The sequence below is a fragment of the Acanthochromis polyacanthus genome, chromosome 1, assembly GCF_021347895.1.
Source record: "Acanthochromis polyacanthus isolate Apoly-LR-REF ecotype Palm Island chromosome 1, KAUST_Apoly_ChrSc, whole genome shotgun sequence".
In the NCBI taxonomy this organism is placed as follows: domain Eukaryota; kingdom Metazoa; phylum Chordata; class Actinopteri; family Pomacentridae; genus Acanthochromis; species Acanthochromis polyacanthus.
In genome coordinates, this window is record NC_067113.1 from 46,932,119 (window position 1) to 46,948,484 (window position 16,366).

Below are 16,366 nucleotides of genomic sequence, written 5' to 3' on the forward strand. Positions count from 1 at the left end.
CAGATGGTCACTTTAAACAACATATGGCCGACCACCTGGAAGCAGAGGAACGCAGCAGGTTCAGGTAAACACCGTTTAAACACATCTAACATTCAGAGACCAGCAGAGTGACTCCGTTAGGAAGCAGCCGCAAGTAGAAGTCGGCTTTGTTAAAATCAAATATAATAAAACAAGTGTAATCCAGAGAGACGGAGCTTCACTGGTAGCGACCGTGAACGTTTTTATGTGGAAAAGTGAAGATAAAAGCGAGATAGAACAAAGGAAACAGCAAATAAATGCACTTCAACAACACTAAGGCTTCCACTGATGATCAGATCTGTGCAGACACATAAAAAAGGCAGGAACACCATCATGTTTTGTGTGTTTGATTTGCTTTCTAGTCATGAATTAAACCTCTAAAATCCAATTCCTGTGTTCCAAAGTGACATTTTTAGAAGCTATTTCCCATGAAAACAATCTATTATTGAACAATTTGTTTCCCACAGGGAAAAATGGGTCACATAAGTAACGCCATTTAGACCTGATCTTGATTCTGATGAGGATATTGTAAAGAATTGCTCCCTCTATGTACATAGTTGTGTTGCATGAAGAGCGATGAAGAGTAAACTACAAAAAAAAGAAGAAAATATAGGATGGAATGGAAATGGATGCAAGAAATGGATTTTTGAAGAAGAAAATTTTAGATAAATAACTGGGAGAATAAAAGAAAAAAAGAGAAAATCTATTTATACTTTCTAAATGGCTTAAATGTAGCTCTGTACAGGTATTTCCAGGAGATTGAAACCCATTTTGAGCATCAGTATTATGGGATGTCTCGTAGTTTGAAGGTAAACTGCAGCAGTATAATGCCTTCAGAGCCACAGAAATCATTGGTATCCTGGATGTGCTGCTGTTTGTTTGTCCAAAACATCTCAATTTCTCAAAAATTACTCAAATATTGTCCAAAATATCTCAAACTTATACAAGATTTTTCAAAACATTTCCATAATGATATGAATGACTGAAAAAAAAACTGTCCAAAATACCTCAAACCTACACAAATTTTTTTTTAAAAATGATTAAATGAATGAATGATTTAAAAAAAAAAAAACTTTCCAAACGGCCTTAAAGCTTGACCAGAATGACTCAACTTTCCAAATTTAGCATAAAAAAACAGCAAAAACGACTCGAAATTTGACCAAATTGACAAAACTTGTGTTCATAATGTTCTAAATTCTGTCTAAAAGGACTTTACAAATGTTTAAATTACTAAAATAATGACCAAAACTCCTTGGAATGGTACAAAATTATTTAAAATTTGTCCAAAATGACCCAAAAACACTGGACAATTTCTTAAAAACCATTTTCGAGCATCAGTATTATGGGATGTATCAGTTCGAACAGTAAAACTGCAGCAGTTTAATGTCTTCAGAGTCATAAAAACTGTATTCCTCATCAATCTTGTCTTATGTTTCCATCTTAGCAACGCCTGACTCATTTGAACTTCCATCTAATTAAAAAAATGAACAAAGAGGTGGAATTAATCAAACTATAAACTGTCCTGTGAAGGCCACACCTGTAATTAAGCACAATTTTTTTACCATAATACACATTAAAGAGGTGAGTTTTATACAATTATCATTAAGAGAAATAAGCTTTATAAGGACTAAAACAGATTCTTGTACCATTTTCTGAAAGAACTACTCAGCTGTCAAACACACACGGGGTTGATTTTAAAACTTTTATTGTACTTGAAGTGTGTATTATTCAGGAAAATGGGGCTCCGCATTGGCACACACTAAATTTTAAAAGACTCAGATTGAATAAAGACTTTTTTTTTTCTTTCCTGAGTGAGCTTGTCATCTTTCATTGTTGGATTTTCTGCCAATCAAACAATAACAACCTGATAATATTCCCTTTTTTCGCCAAACTTTCCAAACTGAGAACACTTTGGCATGAAAATAATCACACTCGGAGAGTAAAATAATAATAAAACCTCCCTCAGATGTGTCAAATCAAATGGCAAAGACAGACAGGAGAAGAAAATAAAACGAGAAGCGAACATAAAACTTTAACCGAGCCGAGTTCATTCCGTTCCAACTGCCGTCATGCAGGTATGAACGCTTTGATCACATCAAAACAAAACATATTTTAATTTCTCCAAAGCTAAATAACTCAATAACTGAACCCCGCTGTATTTAGGCGGCGAGCTCTAACTAAAAACAACAACTACAAAGAAGAGAATCAGCGGCACCAGGGAGTTTTTCCAACCTGAGTGCTCGAGGAATATATTGAGAAAGAAGCTGAAAACACACCAGCTGGTCGCTCTCCTGTTTGCTCTGGAAGGTTTTGTACAGCGCCGACAGGACGGCGAACAGAACAAGAGGGAATATTAGGTCTTATTTTCACTGGAGGATGGAAACTTAAGAAGCCAATCTGTCTGGTGAAATAAGACACAGCAGTCGAGCGCCGCGTGTAAAAGAAGTTAGTGTGGCTGCTTGGAAGCCAAAATAAAAGGTATGAATATGAATGCGGAGCGGAGACGAACAACAATGTTTTCTAAATCAGCACAGCACGAGTGAGCACAGCTGCTGAGACGCTCTTAAGCATTTGGCTCGTCGGCATTTCAGATTTGTTCTCACTGTTCTGGCAGCGTCGAGACGCAAACACTAAAATAAATATCCCCAAAGAGAGACAAACTCAGAACAACTCTGCCTGGTTGGAAGGTGGGAACAAAGACAACAGCAGCAGCTACTCAAATACAGTTGGTGAGTTAGTCAAAGAGAAAGAAAACACTAATTCACCAGCAGATTTACAGGAGATGGAAATCTGAACAAATATATTACCAGTATACCAACTTTCTGAACCCCAAAACTTACCAACAGGCTTGAAAGGCAAATTATTTAAAAAAAAAAAATCAAAATGAAAATTAACCAAATCTGACTTTAAGATGATGAAATTTAATCACAATTCCTATATTCTACATGTTTCATTTCAAGATTTGACAAAAATAATCAAACTGGTCCAACCACTTTCTGTGAAAAAAATTTTAAAAATCTGTTTTTCTCAGTGCAACTGTGAAGCTGTTGGCAATAATTCAGAGACTCACCAGTAGATTTACAGCGGATGGAAATCTGAACAAATTTATTACGAGTATACCAACCTAATGAACCCCAAATTACTTCTAAAAAAAAATCATCAAAATGTGCCTTTCTGTTGGGAAAATGAACCAAATCTGGGTTTTAAATTATGAAATGTCATTAAAATCCCTGTATTCTACAAGTTTCATTTAAAGATTTGCCAAAAATAAACCTAACAGTGAAACCGCTAAAAACTAAAATTCAGCTTTTCTCAGGGCAACTGTGAAGCTATTATTATTAATTCAGAGATTCACCAGCAGATTTGAAATTTGGACAAACCTATAAACACCTCTGAACCTGAAAACCCAGTGGGAAGTTAGAAAGGAGTATTGTCTTTAAAAATTCCACTAATTCTCCTCTAGGATGTGCTATTCTGTTAGCCTAGCCGCGCTAGACCCATGCTCTGAAGACGCAAGGGTCTAGGCACGCTGGACAGGGAGGGAGGCGGGCTAAAAGGCTGTCTGTCAAATCACTCTGCAGCAATTGGGTAGGTATACAGCCAATCAGCGCAACGAATAGGCTCCTAGAGCGCCGGAAATCAGAGGATGCGGTAGTTCGGTGAAGCCTTATTTATACAGTCAATGGGTTAAGCTCAAGTATATTACGGACATGTTAACAGAAAGATTATTCAGAGTCGGTGTTAATGGAGCTCAACGACTGTTGTCGTTTTTGTTGTCGACCCTGGCAGCGAATTAAATTCGTTGCCGTGGGTTGTCTAGCGCGGCTAGGCTAGTTGTTTCTGGTTGCTTGTCAGAATCGTCGCGCCTCTGTCGTCACTTAGTTACGCCCGCCTTCTGACTCTACACTTCATGGCGATTCGTCGGCCAGTTTTAGGAGCATCCAACCTCGAGGCTTACCAAAGGTAACTAGACCCACCCTGGCAGAGAATTAAATTCGCCGTGGGTTGTCTAGCGCGGCTAGGCTACTATTCTGTTGGAAAAATGAAACAATTTTAGAAGTGTAAAGGACCTTAAATCTATTTTCACAACCAAAACAACTATTTAGTTGTTATTGTACATTACAGACTTGGGTATTTATGCTTTTGTTGAAACTCTTCTTAGACATTTCAATGGGCGGGACTCAGTTGCACAAAGCTGATGTGACTTTAATTGATAACTAATTTCAGCTCAACTCTCCTCTTTGTCCTTAATGTCCCTTTAAATTACCTGAAAATGCAGCCAAAGCAGGAAAAAGTCATTAATAAATGTTTTTGTGACCTTTAGACCAATAATTTTAATGAGTTATTGCATTACCCGAGCGGTTAACCTCTGAAAGGCGGCTCTGCCTCTTAGAATTTCTGTAACGTTGGTTTAATATCCTGTTTTTGACAGTAAGACGAATGAACAAAGCAGTGATCCACAGTTTAAACCCTGAGCTGAGCCGCAGAGACGCGCCGCTGCTGATGTAAATTAGTCTCAGCAGTTTGCTTTAATTAGCTTTTTGTCAGCTCAATAGAAACAAACAAGAAATATGAAAATGAACATCGATATTTGAATTAAACACCCGAGCCTGAGATGGGAAAACAAAACAGAACAGCAGGTGATATGTATTTATTTTGATCGCCTTTGCTTCTCTATGCAGGTAAGAAAAAAAAGAGAAGTTGAATGGAGTTTTGTGCAGAGGTGAATGTGTGAATTCGTACACGTAGGATATTTTTGCTGCTTCTTTGTGATAAACCTTTTAATGTTTCGGAGGTTTGATCTGCCGGGTTTTGAAGCGGTCGTGTTTCGTATCGCCTCAGAAACTTTGATGAGGTTTCGTACGTGGCGTCTGCAGGTTCCAGGATGCCAGATTTAACAGTTTCTAAAAGCCTCCTGCAGCTGGAAAGAGATGCTTTAAGGAGGAAAAATTAAGGAGTGACAGAAAACGTGATGGAAATCAAACTACTGTACGAATGCAGCGGCAGCACATGTTCACTGTGTGTCTAGTGAAGCAGACAGGAAGCATGTTGTACCGCTAAAAGGTTTCCTGTGGCGTTTTCACGGCTCTGAAATGACGCTTTGCTGAGCCTCTGAGCTCATTATCTGTAATTATCAGTGTGTTGAATCACACGAAACCTGTTGCATTTGTAAAAACTCGGCTTCATACGGCTGCTGATGATACCAAACTCCACAGGAGATCTTTAATCTAAGAGTGGACCTACATTAGCATGCAGCTAGCATTAGTTTCGCTTGGAAAACCACACTATCATTTTGCTGTAGAGGTAAAAAACACTCGTGACTTCTTTGTACTTCCTGTATTTTGGGTGCTTTTTCAAAGTAGCAACAGCTGAGATTCTTGTTGTGGAATATCCGCATGCATAAAGACGAGCTCTGAGACAAAAATGGATACGATATAATAAGACACAAAAAACAAGACTACAAGATCCAAATCCTCTGCGGAACTTTCTTTTTCAGTGCAGTAGTTTGGTGCCTTGTTGTTGCCAACCAACGACAGAAATGATCGACCAACGGAAGGCTTATACTCGTAACCTACATCCAGTAAATAAGGCTAAGTGGTCACTGATTTGCAGTTACATGGTGCGATCAATAAGTTACAGGACTGCACCTACAAAAAGGTAAAAAGGGTTTAAACTTGGCTGCTATCCCTGTTAAAGTGCGATCTTATCTTGAAATATTTTGCGAAAAGTCACGTTATCCCCATCAGTGTGGCTAATTATTAGCTTCAATGTTGCTTTAAATGCAATTTAAATGCCAGTAAATAGTAGAAAATGCATTTTCAGGTTAATGAATTCATCTGTTATTTTCTCAAAAACCCACAAATAATCTTTTTGCAATAATATATAACTGCTAAATAAATGATTAGCCGCTTATCAGATGGCTGCAGATTCATGTTTGATTAATTCATGATTCGTCTCAACTTTTAAGTCAAGGCTCCTTGTCAGGGGCAACAGTTGTGTTTATGATTGACACCCGGAGACCAAACAAACTGTGACCAGGACGATGTTTTCTTCAACATTTATGAGCTTCTGCCCAGAGTTGAGCTATTCTGAAACGTCCCGAGGATTTTGAGGAGGAATATTCTGCACAAAAAAAGCCTAAATTACACCATACTATTGGCGCAAACACACTGAAAACGCCCCAAGTTTTTTGGCTGTAACTACTCAACAGTTGCTCTCCACCTGCTCTGCTCACCAGACTTGACTCCCGGCGACTTGAATAAGTGAAATTCAAGTTGAATGGTTGCTGTTTTTGTGCCTTTGGGCTTTTGTAAGTTTGCAAACTTTATAACAAAGCAGCTTCAGAACAAACTGAACAGAAAGGAAAAACACCAAAAGGTGAATTTTACCAACTCTTTGACACAGCTTCTAGCCATGATTGATGAAGAGTGAATTAAAAATGCTCCTTTCATTGTTCTGACCAAACACCTACCAACACACTGATATGAGCCTTGAAAGTTTACCCAGAAAGCACTTTTAAAGTTTTCTCTGGTGAATTTTCATCAAACAGAAACACATTCAGGGTACCAATGATTGTTTCTATGATTCTATGTCATAGACATTAAATAGCTTAAGATCTACTGTGCACACCACGATACATTCCATAATACTGATGATCAAAGATGGATCTAGATGGATCTAGATCAAAAATGTTCAAATTTAAGCCATTTTGGATGATTATTTTCCGTAATTTTGGCAGATTTTTATGTCTTGAAGGAACTGTTTTGGACAGTTTTGGACATTTTTTTTGTCATTTTGGATTTTTTTTTAAGTTTTTGGAAAAGCTTCAAGTTATTTAAATAAGTTTTAATCATTTTTGCATGACTGAGTTATTTTGGAAAAGTTCTGTTGGAGCTAAAAAAAGTTTCAGGTCATTGTGGAAAAGCTTTGAGGCATTTTGGACAGTTTCTGAGAAAACATGGACACGTTTGAGGTATTTTGGATGATTCTTTTCGAAAATTTGGTGAAATTTTCAATCATTTTAGACAAACTGAAACAGAAAACATTGACATTGACTGACATTGCTGAACGACAAACAGATTTAGTGTTCAGACTGTGACACCTGGATGGATGCAAAACTGATCTGGTTGCAGTTTTTAGCAGAACTCACATGTGTTTTTCCTCCTAAAATGTCAGGTGTCTATCTGCTGGACTGATGAAGTTCTGAGGCTCAGAAATGATGGAAAAAGTCCATTAAAAAGTGATAAATCTATGAACTTTGAGGGCCTAGAACTGTGTAAATATTCATAGTATGAAGGTAGAACTCTGCATGGATCAGAGATTATCAGCTCTATTTATTCAGGTATTCTTACTGACATTCACATCTTTTTCCCAGTAAATGCCACAGAACAAGAAACACAACCATCACAGATCCACAACACATTTAAGACAAGAAGCAGAAGAGTTACAAAACCCTCAGATAAAGGAGCTTTAAAGTCTGCAAGGGACATTAGAGCCACCTCGAGGGCAGCTTGCAGTTTCTTTCTGTTATCTTCCCTGAAACCAGTTCTGTCGAGGTTAAGACGGATTTAAAGGCTATCTGAGGTGAAGTCGACGCTGCAGGTTTAAATGTGAGCAGAGATGTGAGGAAGTCTGGGGTTTGTCTCACCGTTTAGAGATGAATATCATGACATGAGTCTGAGTCCATTCAACCTGTGATTTACTAAAACAAATTTGATTCTTTTTCTACAATAACTTCGGTATATTTAATGAAGATATGCAAAGTTTTACCTTCACACTACTATTTATTCTTCATCCCAGCCCACTGGAAGTAGTTGAAGCCGTACCAGAAATCCCTCTGCTTCTATATTATTAATATTTAACAATAATTTTGTGGGTATTTGAAGCTAACTATTGACCAACTGGACTCATATTTTTCTATCAAAGATGCACATCATTTACTAGAAAAATAATTTAACACTTAGAGCCTGATGGACACAAATTCACATCCAAGTATTATGAGACATTCAAGCCTTTAAAGTGTAGAGAGTTGGGTCAATTTTGTGCTTTGAAATGGACGTTTTAATGAACAAAATACCTAAAACCTTATCCTAAATGCCTTAGGACTTGCTCAAAATGAAAGAAAATTGTCCATCATGACCAAAATGACTCTTAAAAGACTCTCGATTTGTCCAGAATGACAGAAAACTTGACCAAAATGACAAAAACCTGTCAAAAGATATTTAAACCCTGTTCTAAATGAGCTATAATGTAACCAAAACATAGGAAAAAAACATGTCCACAATCACTGAAAAACATTTTCAAAATGAGAAAAAAAAATAAAAACTTGTATCATGACCCAAAACGGTTTCTAATTTCTAAAATACCTCAAACTTTTCCAAATTACTTCAGTAATTCAGTTTGTCCAAGATAATTCAAAACTTGACTAAAATGACAAAAAAAGGTCCTAAATAAGGTAAACCCAAACAAAATTTGTCCCATACATTTTATAACCATCTCTGAGCACTAATATTATGGGATGTATTGTAGTTTCTGTGTTTCTATGATGGAGAGTCATAGAAACAATCATTGGTATCCTTGATGTGTTTCCGTTTCAGTTTATCCAAAATGACTCAGAAGTAGCCCAAAATGCCAATCAATTTCTCCAAAATTACTTAAACATCATCCCAGATACCTCAAACTGATCCAAAATAACTCAAAACCTTTCAATAAAGACCAAAAACTGCCCAAAATAGCTCAATGTTATCGAGAATGCCTCAACGTTTTTCTGGAATGACTAAAACCTTTTTCCAAATTTTAAAGAAAACCGTCTAAATGACTGATTAAAACTTGTCCAAAATGTCTCAAAATATTTCCAAAATGGAAAAAAAAATGTCAAAAATTTTTAAAGATGAATCTAAACTTGAGCAGAATCATAAAATCTTCACCAAAATTATTCAAAAAGGGTCAATTTTGACTATAACCAACTTTGAACACCAGTATTATGGGCTGTTTCATAGTGTGAACAGTAAAACTGCAGCAGTTTAATGTCTTCACAGTCATAAAAACAATCACTGGTTCCCTGAACTTTCACGGCTCTCATCATCATCATATTGGTAGGTGGCTGGTCAGAACAATTCTAGACAATGAAAGGATCATTTTTACCTACATTGGATACCAGAGTCATCTTCTAGACACAATGCACTCTGGCAAAATACTTTTCTAAAATTCAAATTTATAACAGGAAATGACTCAAATGAATTCATTCCTGCTGCTCAACTGTTCCAATAGCACTGATTACCAGCCACAGTGTTGGAGGTCATTAAACGGCACAGAGGTCTTTGTCACGGTGCCCCTTTACCAAACAATATACACTTTCTTAATGATTCCACTGGTAAAGATGGGTTTTTAAAAGTGGTTGAGTCTTTAACAAAGCCCTATTGGTTTAGATTTTAACATTTGAGTGGAAGTAAATCTGATTTGGTTGCAGTCTTTAAAAGAAATCTACATCTGGAAGCATCGACAGTCAGTGTTTGGGTTCAGACCTACCCGGTAGGTGAAGACGACCTTGGATGTTCCTCTTCTTCCTCCCTCCACTTCCACTTCCACTGCTCCACTGTTGGTTGGTTCAAACGGGAGGTCGAACGGAGGAACTCGCCTCGCTGGGCCGATTTCGCAAACCACACTGAGGATAGAAGCACAAGAAGGCACTAAATATTTGATCAGACTATTTCTAAGTATAAACTGTCAGAAAATGGTGAAAAATGGTTCCTCAAACAACAAAGTGGCATCTTTTTCTGTCCAAAGCACAAACACAGTTGATTTCCAATTACAAAAGACCAAATAAACAACAAAACATTCACATTTTAGAAGCTAGAACCACAGAATTTCTTCTGATTTTTTCGTTACTGCTTCATTTTCTGCAAATCACTGCAACTCCAGGAGCTCGAGAGCTTCAAATCAATTTTAACCTGACAAAAAACTCTTATTATAAAGTCTAGAATCTTGCAATTTCTTGAGAGTTTCACCACTTTTCTTAGTCTGTCAGCCAAATTCATCCAGTGAGAGGTGCAAAAGCAAAAGTAATAAGATTTAATGCGGTGCTTCTAAAATCAAAGTCATTTCAATTTGATTTTTTTTCTTATGATTTAGATGATGTTCTCTCTCCTGCATGGTTGTTCTGTTTCCATAGAGATGCATGACTTTACACTGTCCTGAAAAATGAGACGGGAGCAAAAAAATTATTTCAGATGTTTTTTTACATGAACTTGGAGCATCAAAGTCTAAAAGTTGCAGCATTTAATATGTAAAATGTCTGAATTTTGTTGTAATAATGAAGCAAATACATAAATGTTAAATTTCCAACACTATTTATGCAGTTTTTTTTCTGCAATACCTCTTAAATACAGAAATCTTAAAGGACATTTTCATTGACGGCAGCAGAATTTGCCATTAATATGCAACTATAGAGGAAACAGAAACCTGTTTTTGCAACCAATGCAACTATTTCCTAACAAAGTTGTTGTTACTTTACTTTAGAGACTTGTGTGTTTTTGTGCTTTTTCTCGCTGGTTCAGTCGGTGGGTCACAGTTGCATAAAGGTGACGTCACATATTTGTCTGAATTTGAATCAAAATATAGCTAAACATGTTAATTAGCTTGCCTCTGATTAAACAGTTGCTATTTATGTGAAACTTTTAAGGAAATGGAAAACCATTTTCGCAACCAGCTTCTTACTCTGAGCAACACGGTTGTATTTAAACTATTTTCTGACAAAAAACACCTGAGTTTAGAGGGTAAACATTGCATTTTTCTTCAACTAGAGTTTGAAAAGTGAAGTTTTATTCCCTTTTCCGTGTCAATAAGACTCTTGAATCTCAAATCAATCAGGAGTTTTAATCAAGTTTCGGCTCCACTCTGATCAAAGTTGCCCCTTCTGCACTCGAACATCAGTCTGAGGACGTTAAAAAAAATCAGCTTCAAACCAAGATGAGAGGCGGCAAGATCGACGTCTCGCCTCTTGAAGCTTTAATTCGAGCTCAGAGGGAGAGCGAGGCCCGGTTATGTGCAGTAATTAATTAATGTCAGCAGCCTGTCAGAGGTTCACATGTTCGGCTTCACCTGGTCGCTGCTGCCGGCTGCATGTTAACGAGGTTTTACCTGGTGGAGACGGAATATCTGTCCTCCTGGTGAACACAGTCCACCCCAACCACCGTGATCTTCTTGATGTCCTCCTTCTTTATCCCCATGTTGGAGCCTTTAATGGTCACCGAGATCCGACCGTTCAGAGGGCCGTAACGAGGGACGATCTGCACGGAAAGATGAGGAAATAACAACAAATATAAAACAAGCAGCTGGATTTATATGGTGGATTAGAAGAGATGTTTTCTAAAGGGAGTCGCCCCCCAGAAAACTACAATATTTAATATTTTTTTCATCCATCAGTGAGGTTGGCTGCAGTCACAGCTGATAAAGGCCTGAAACTTCCAACCACAGAAGGCAGCGAACTATTCTTTATGTACTGTAGTTAACTCTATTCTGTAAAACAAAAAAAAAACAAGCAGGGTGGCAGAAAAAATAATAAACAGTGGAGTACTGTAAATTCAAAAACTATAAAAAAGAAAAGATGGAAACCAGCAAATTATCTTGAGAATATTGATATTTTTAGCTGATTTAAATGTAGTAAAACCGTGGCATTTTGCAGCCAAATGCTGTAAAAGGACACATTAATATTTGTACAACTACAGATATTTGAAGTGGACATTATCTACAGTTTTAGCCTGATTTTATTCATTCATTCTTTTATTTTTTATAAATAGTCAATTTGTAAATAAACATTTATTTTCTCTGCTTTTATTCTAGAGTTCTAGCACAACTTGAATAACTTCTGAGGTGATGGGAGGAAAAAGAGTTTAAAGAGGTCAAAATGTTACAGTGGTATATGGAACAATAATGTATTGTTAGTTGTGACCTAAATACTATGAGTGCTGCCGACGTTTGACCTCTTTAAACGCTAAAAATAACATGAATCTGATGAAGATGCGTTTACTGTCTGAATAAAAAATGTCTTTTTCCTGCATCTTGAGATCCGACGTTTTTAAAAAACATCCATGAAGATGTCGAGATGAAACCAGTGGAGACAAATCTTCCAACGAAAGTTTCATTTTTCAAAACTGGCTGCAGGAATTTAAACCAATAAATCATCGGTTTGTTTTTACATTTAACACTTCTGATTTTAAAGTCTCTGCTCTCTTCAATATATAATCTTCTATAGTGAGTTAATGGACATATTTAGGTTATTTAGTGCTGAGTAACTTGAACCACAGAGGAATAAATCACCTAATTTGTGTATCTTTATTAAAATATAGGACATGAAATACACATTAAACTGTTTTTATTGTTGCTGTGACAATAAATGCTTGTTTGGTCTCATAAAAGATGTGATATGAAGCATTTAGTCGCGATAAATTTACAGATGAATGCTGTAAAAACTGTGAAAAAAATAGAAAATATCTGCAAAATAATTATATTTTTAGATGACCTCAGCTGAATGGGGTAAAGCAGTCTAATTTCACAGCGACTATTCATAAAAACAGAATTTTGATGTGGACATATTTATAATTTTGGGCTTTTTTTCTTTTCTTTTGCAAATTACATGTCAGTTAATGTGCTTCCCCCCAACAATTACGGAAGATATTAACTGTAATTTACAAAAAGTTTTAGACTTTTTGATCATTACAGTATTCCACCGTTTTTAGTGTGTTTTTCTGGCAAAGATTTTCACAGTTTTTCTGCAGGTTTTAGTAGTTTTTTTTCCCCAGTGGACTGGACTCATGTCTCTCAGACACCCAGAACTTGTCCTGTACCCTCAGAATCTCGTAAACGTGTGATTTTTCCAGACTTACGTCGGTGATCTCCGGGTCTGGACACTGGGCCGGCTGCGGCGTTAGGCAGAGCTCCCGGTAAACGCAGGTTCTGGAGGCGGAGCACCAAACACACTGATATTTGGAGTCAGCGTGTTTACAGAGACTGCAGTCCTCACGGCCAACGGAGCAGTTATACAGGACAACTGTGGAGGAAGAAGAAGGAGAAGAAAGACAGAAGAATGAGGGGAAGGAGAAGAAGAAGGAGGAGGAGGAGGAGAAGAAGAAGGAGAAGAAAGACAGAAGAATGAGGAGGAGAAGAAGGTGAAGAAGGAGAAGAAGAGGAAGGTGAAGAAGAAGAAAAAGAAGGAGGAGGAGAAGAATGAGGAAAAGAAGAAGATAAACAAGAATCCCAAGAAGGAGAAGAAGAATGAGTAGAAGGAGGAGAAGAATGAGGAAAAAAGATAAACAAGAATCCCAAGAAGAAGGTGAAGAAGGGGAAGAATGAGGAGAAGGAGGGAAAGAAGAAAAAGAAGGAGGAGATGAAGAAGGAGGAGGTGAAGAAGGAGGAAAAGAATGAGGAGGAGAAGATGAAGGAGGAGGAGGAGAATGAGAAGAACAAGAAGAAAAAGAAGATGATTACCACGACAAATCAGAAACCTAGACAGGAAGTGAAAGTCAAAGTAAAAGCTTCCTCACCTGTCAGCGTGCTGTCGATCTTCTTCTCCGAGTCGCTCTGCTTGATGTGGAAGGAAACGTTCACCTCCTGCTGTTTGTCGTAGGAAAACTGAAAACACACGACAGCCACGTTTTCATCAGGATGTTTATTAAGCTGCTTTATGTTCATAGAAAAGGTCAGAAAAATGTTAAAATAAATGTTATTGTTCTATATACTATGTATATATTTATATATTATGTATATTTTGGATTTTGTATATCTTATCTATAAATATATATTCTATGTATTATGTTTATATTTTGGATTACATATATATTTCATTTACTCTGTATTATGCATATATTCGATATACTATGTATAGATTTAATATATTATGTATATATCCTGTATTAATGTATATTATGACTGCTTTTATGTTCTAGAAATCCTCCTGTCAACACCAACACACACACTTCTGCATAAATCAAAAAAAAAAAAACACAAGAGCCAGCCAGCCAGCCAGCCAGCCAGCCACACAGACAGACAGACAGACAGACAGACACACACACACAGACCCTCAGACTCAGCAGGAGTCCAGGATCAATGAAGAGAGAAGAACAACTCTCCAGGTTGAAACTATTGTGTTGTTTTGTCGGCCAACAGGGGGCGCCGTCGCACACACAAACACACAAAACGCAAACAACATTTTAAAACCAGCTGCCATCCATTAGTGTTTATCTTTAATCTCTTTCAGGCATTTATGTCTGTTTTTGCAGCTGTTTCCCATCGATTCTTGCTCAGCTTACATCGCTTTCTAGAATTTTTGTGCGTATTTGTGTTAATTTGGCCTCTTTTTTCGATCATCTTGAATCTTTTTCAAGTCTTTTTTTGTCTTTGCGTTCATTTTGCATCCTTTTCTAGCATTTTTGTGTCTTTACAGCCATTCTGCATACATTTCAGTTAATTTTGCATCTTTTACTGGTTTACATGTTTCTTTTATGTTTTTTTTCTTTAGATTATTGTGTCTTTGCAGCAGCTTTACATCTGTTTATGTTGATTTTTTACCTTTTTTCTTTCAGGTCGTTTTGTGTGTCTTTGCAGTCGTTTTGCATGTGTTTGTGTTAATTTTGCATCTTTTATCATTGGGTTGCAGCTTTTCCTGTTGTTTTGTGCATCTTTGCAGCTGTTTAACATCTATTTTAGTTCATTTTTCATCTCTTTTAGTCGAGTTCATTCTCTTGTCTGGCCATTTGTGATTGTTTAGTTGTGTTCATTTTGTATCTTTCTTGTCTTTTTGTGTGTCTTTGGAGTCGTTTCTATGCATTTGAGTTAATTTTGAATGTTTTTGTCATTGGTTTACATATTTTTTGTGTGTGTGTTTTTGCAGCTGTTTAACACCTATGTCTGTTCATTTTGCTGTTTTTATGGCAGTTTTTTAATTTTTCTGGTCATTTTGCAATCACTGACCACTTAGTTGTGTTAATTTTGTATCGTTCTAGTCTTTTTGTGTGTCTTGCATGCGTTTTGCATCTCCTTTTCATTGTCTTGTATGTATTTTTGGTCTTCTTGTGTGTTTTTGCAGCTGTTTTACATCTGTTTGTGTTGATTTTTAACTCCTTTTTCACCAGCTTGCATCTCTTTCAGGTCTTTTTGTGTGTCTTTGCAGACGTGTTGCATGTGTTTGTACTAATGTTGCGTCTTTTTTCATGGTCTTACATGTATTGTTGGTCTCCTTTTGAAGCTGTTTAACATCTTTCTGTGTTGATGGAAGAACAGGAGAACCAAAAAGTGACCAACTTACTCACATTTTAATTAACCACGCCCGACGGGTACGTCAGCGGGGTTACTGAGTATGTATGTATGTATGAATGTGGCTATGTCCGGTCCGATATCTCTGCAACCGCTGAAGTCAGGATAATCAAACTTGACACTGAAGATCAGTCTAAGGTCCCCTGCTCAGTTGTGGAGTTACAGGTCAGCAGATCAAGTAGGGAGGGAGATACGTACGATGATCAAAATTGATACATATTGCATCAGTTGTATAGGGAGGACAGGGTTTTCGCCAGCAGAGGGCGTGGTTCTGCCCTCTACTGAGGGCTTATCTAGTTTTCTATCATTTCAGGGAGACTTGGGAGTATAACTGTGTTTTTTTGTCGGCCAACAGGGGGCACCGTCACACACACACGGTTGCCCGTTTACCAGTGAATAATCAGCCAGAGAGCTCAACAAAACTCAAACACAACATCTCAAAATCAGCTGCATACAAATAAAATTATATCGGAGCCGAGCCCGGAGCCTTTTCCCGACTCACAATCATGTTAATTTACTCACAAATTAGCCACTAATGATGCACTAATTGTCTAATTATCATTAATGATTCACTCCCTGATTCCATCGCAGCTTCAAAACACAACAGAGAGCTCAGAAGAGGAAGTTGGGAGGCTTCGATGGACACAGTAACTTTATTGTTAGAATTTCTTTGTTTTTATTCTCTCATTTTAGACTATTTTACTTATTTTAGATTCACAAAACCCCTTTAAACTTCTTTTAACATCCACGTTGCTGTCGTTTTATCATTTCTGTTCCTGAGACTCGTCTTTTACATGTATTTTAATTTTGCTGCGTTGCTTTTGTGAAACTCTTGGCTCATAAAAGACCAGAAAATAACCACAAACTAATGTGTTTTCAGTTTTTGTGGTTGTTCTCTTGATGCTTTTGTGTCTCTTTGCTGCTGTTCTGTCTGTGTTTGTCAGTTTTGCATCTGTGTGGGTCAAAATCAATCATTTTTCAGGTCTTTCTTTGTGCCTTTGTAACTGTTTTACATTCATTTGTGTTCACTTTGTGACTC

General features: G+C 37.2%; 1 protein-coding gene across 4 annotated transcripts in view; it reads right to left on the bottom strand.

The window, feature by feature from the left end:
• LOC110968973 (plexin-B2-like) overlaps positions 1 to 16,366 on the bottom strand; it is a 276,716-nt gene that overhangs the window by 50,905 nt on the left and 209,445 nt on the right. For all 4 annotated transcript variants that reach the window (XM_051949135.1, XM_051949126.1, XM_051949127.1 and 1 more), the window contains 4 exons: positions 13,560 to 13,647; positions 12,903 to 13,066; positions 11,158 to 11,306; positions 9,547 to 9,682 (listed from right to left, as the gene is read on the bottom strand). In XM_051949135.1, the coding sequence (XP_051805095.1) occupies positions 9,547 to 9,682; positions 11,158 to 11,306; positions 12,903 to 13,066; positions 13,560 to 13,647 (537 nt within the window). The remainder of the gene's footprint in view (positions 1 to 9,546; positions 9,683 to 11,157; positions 11,307 to 12,902; positions 13,067 to 13,559; positions 13,648 to 16,366) is intronic.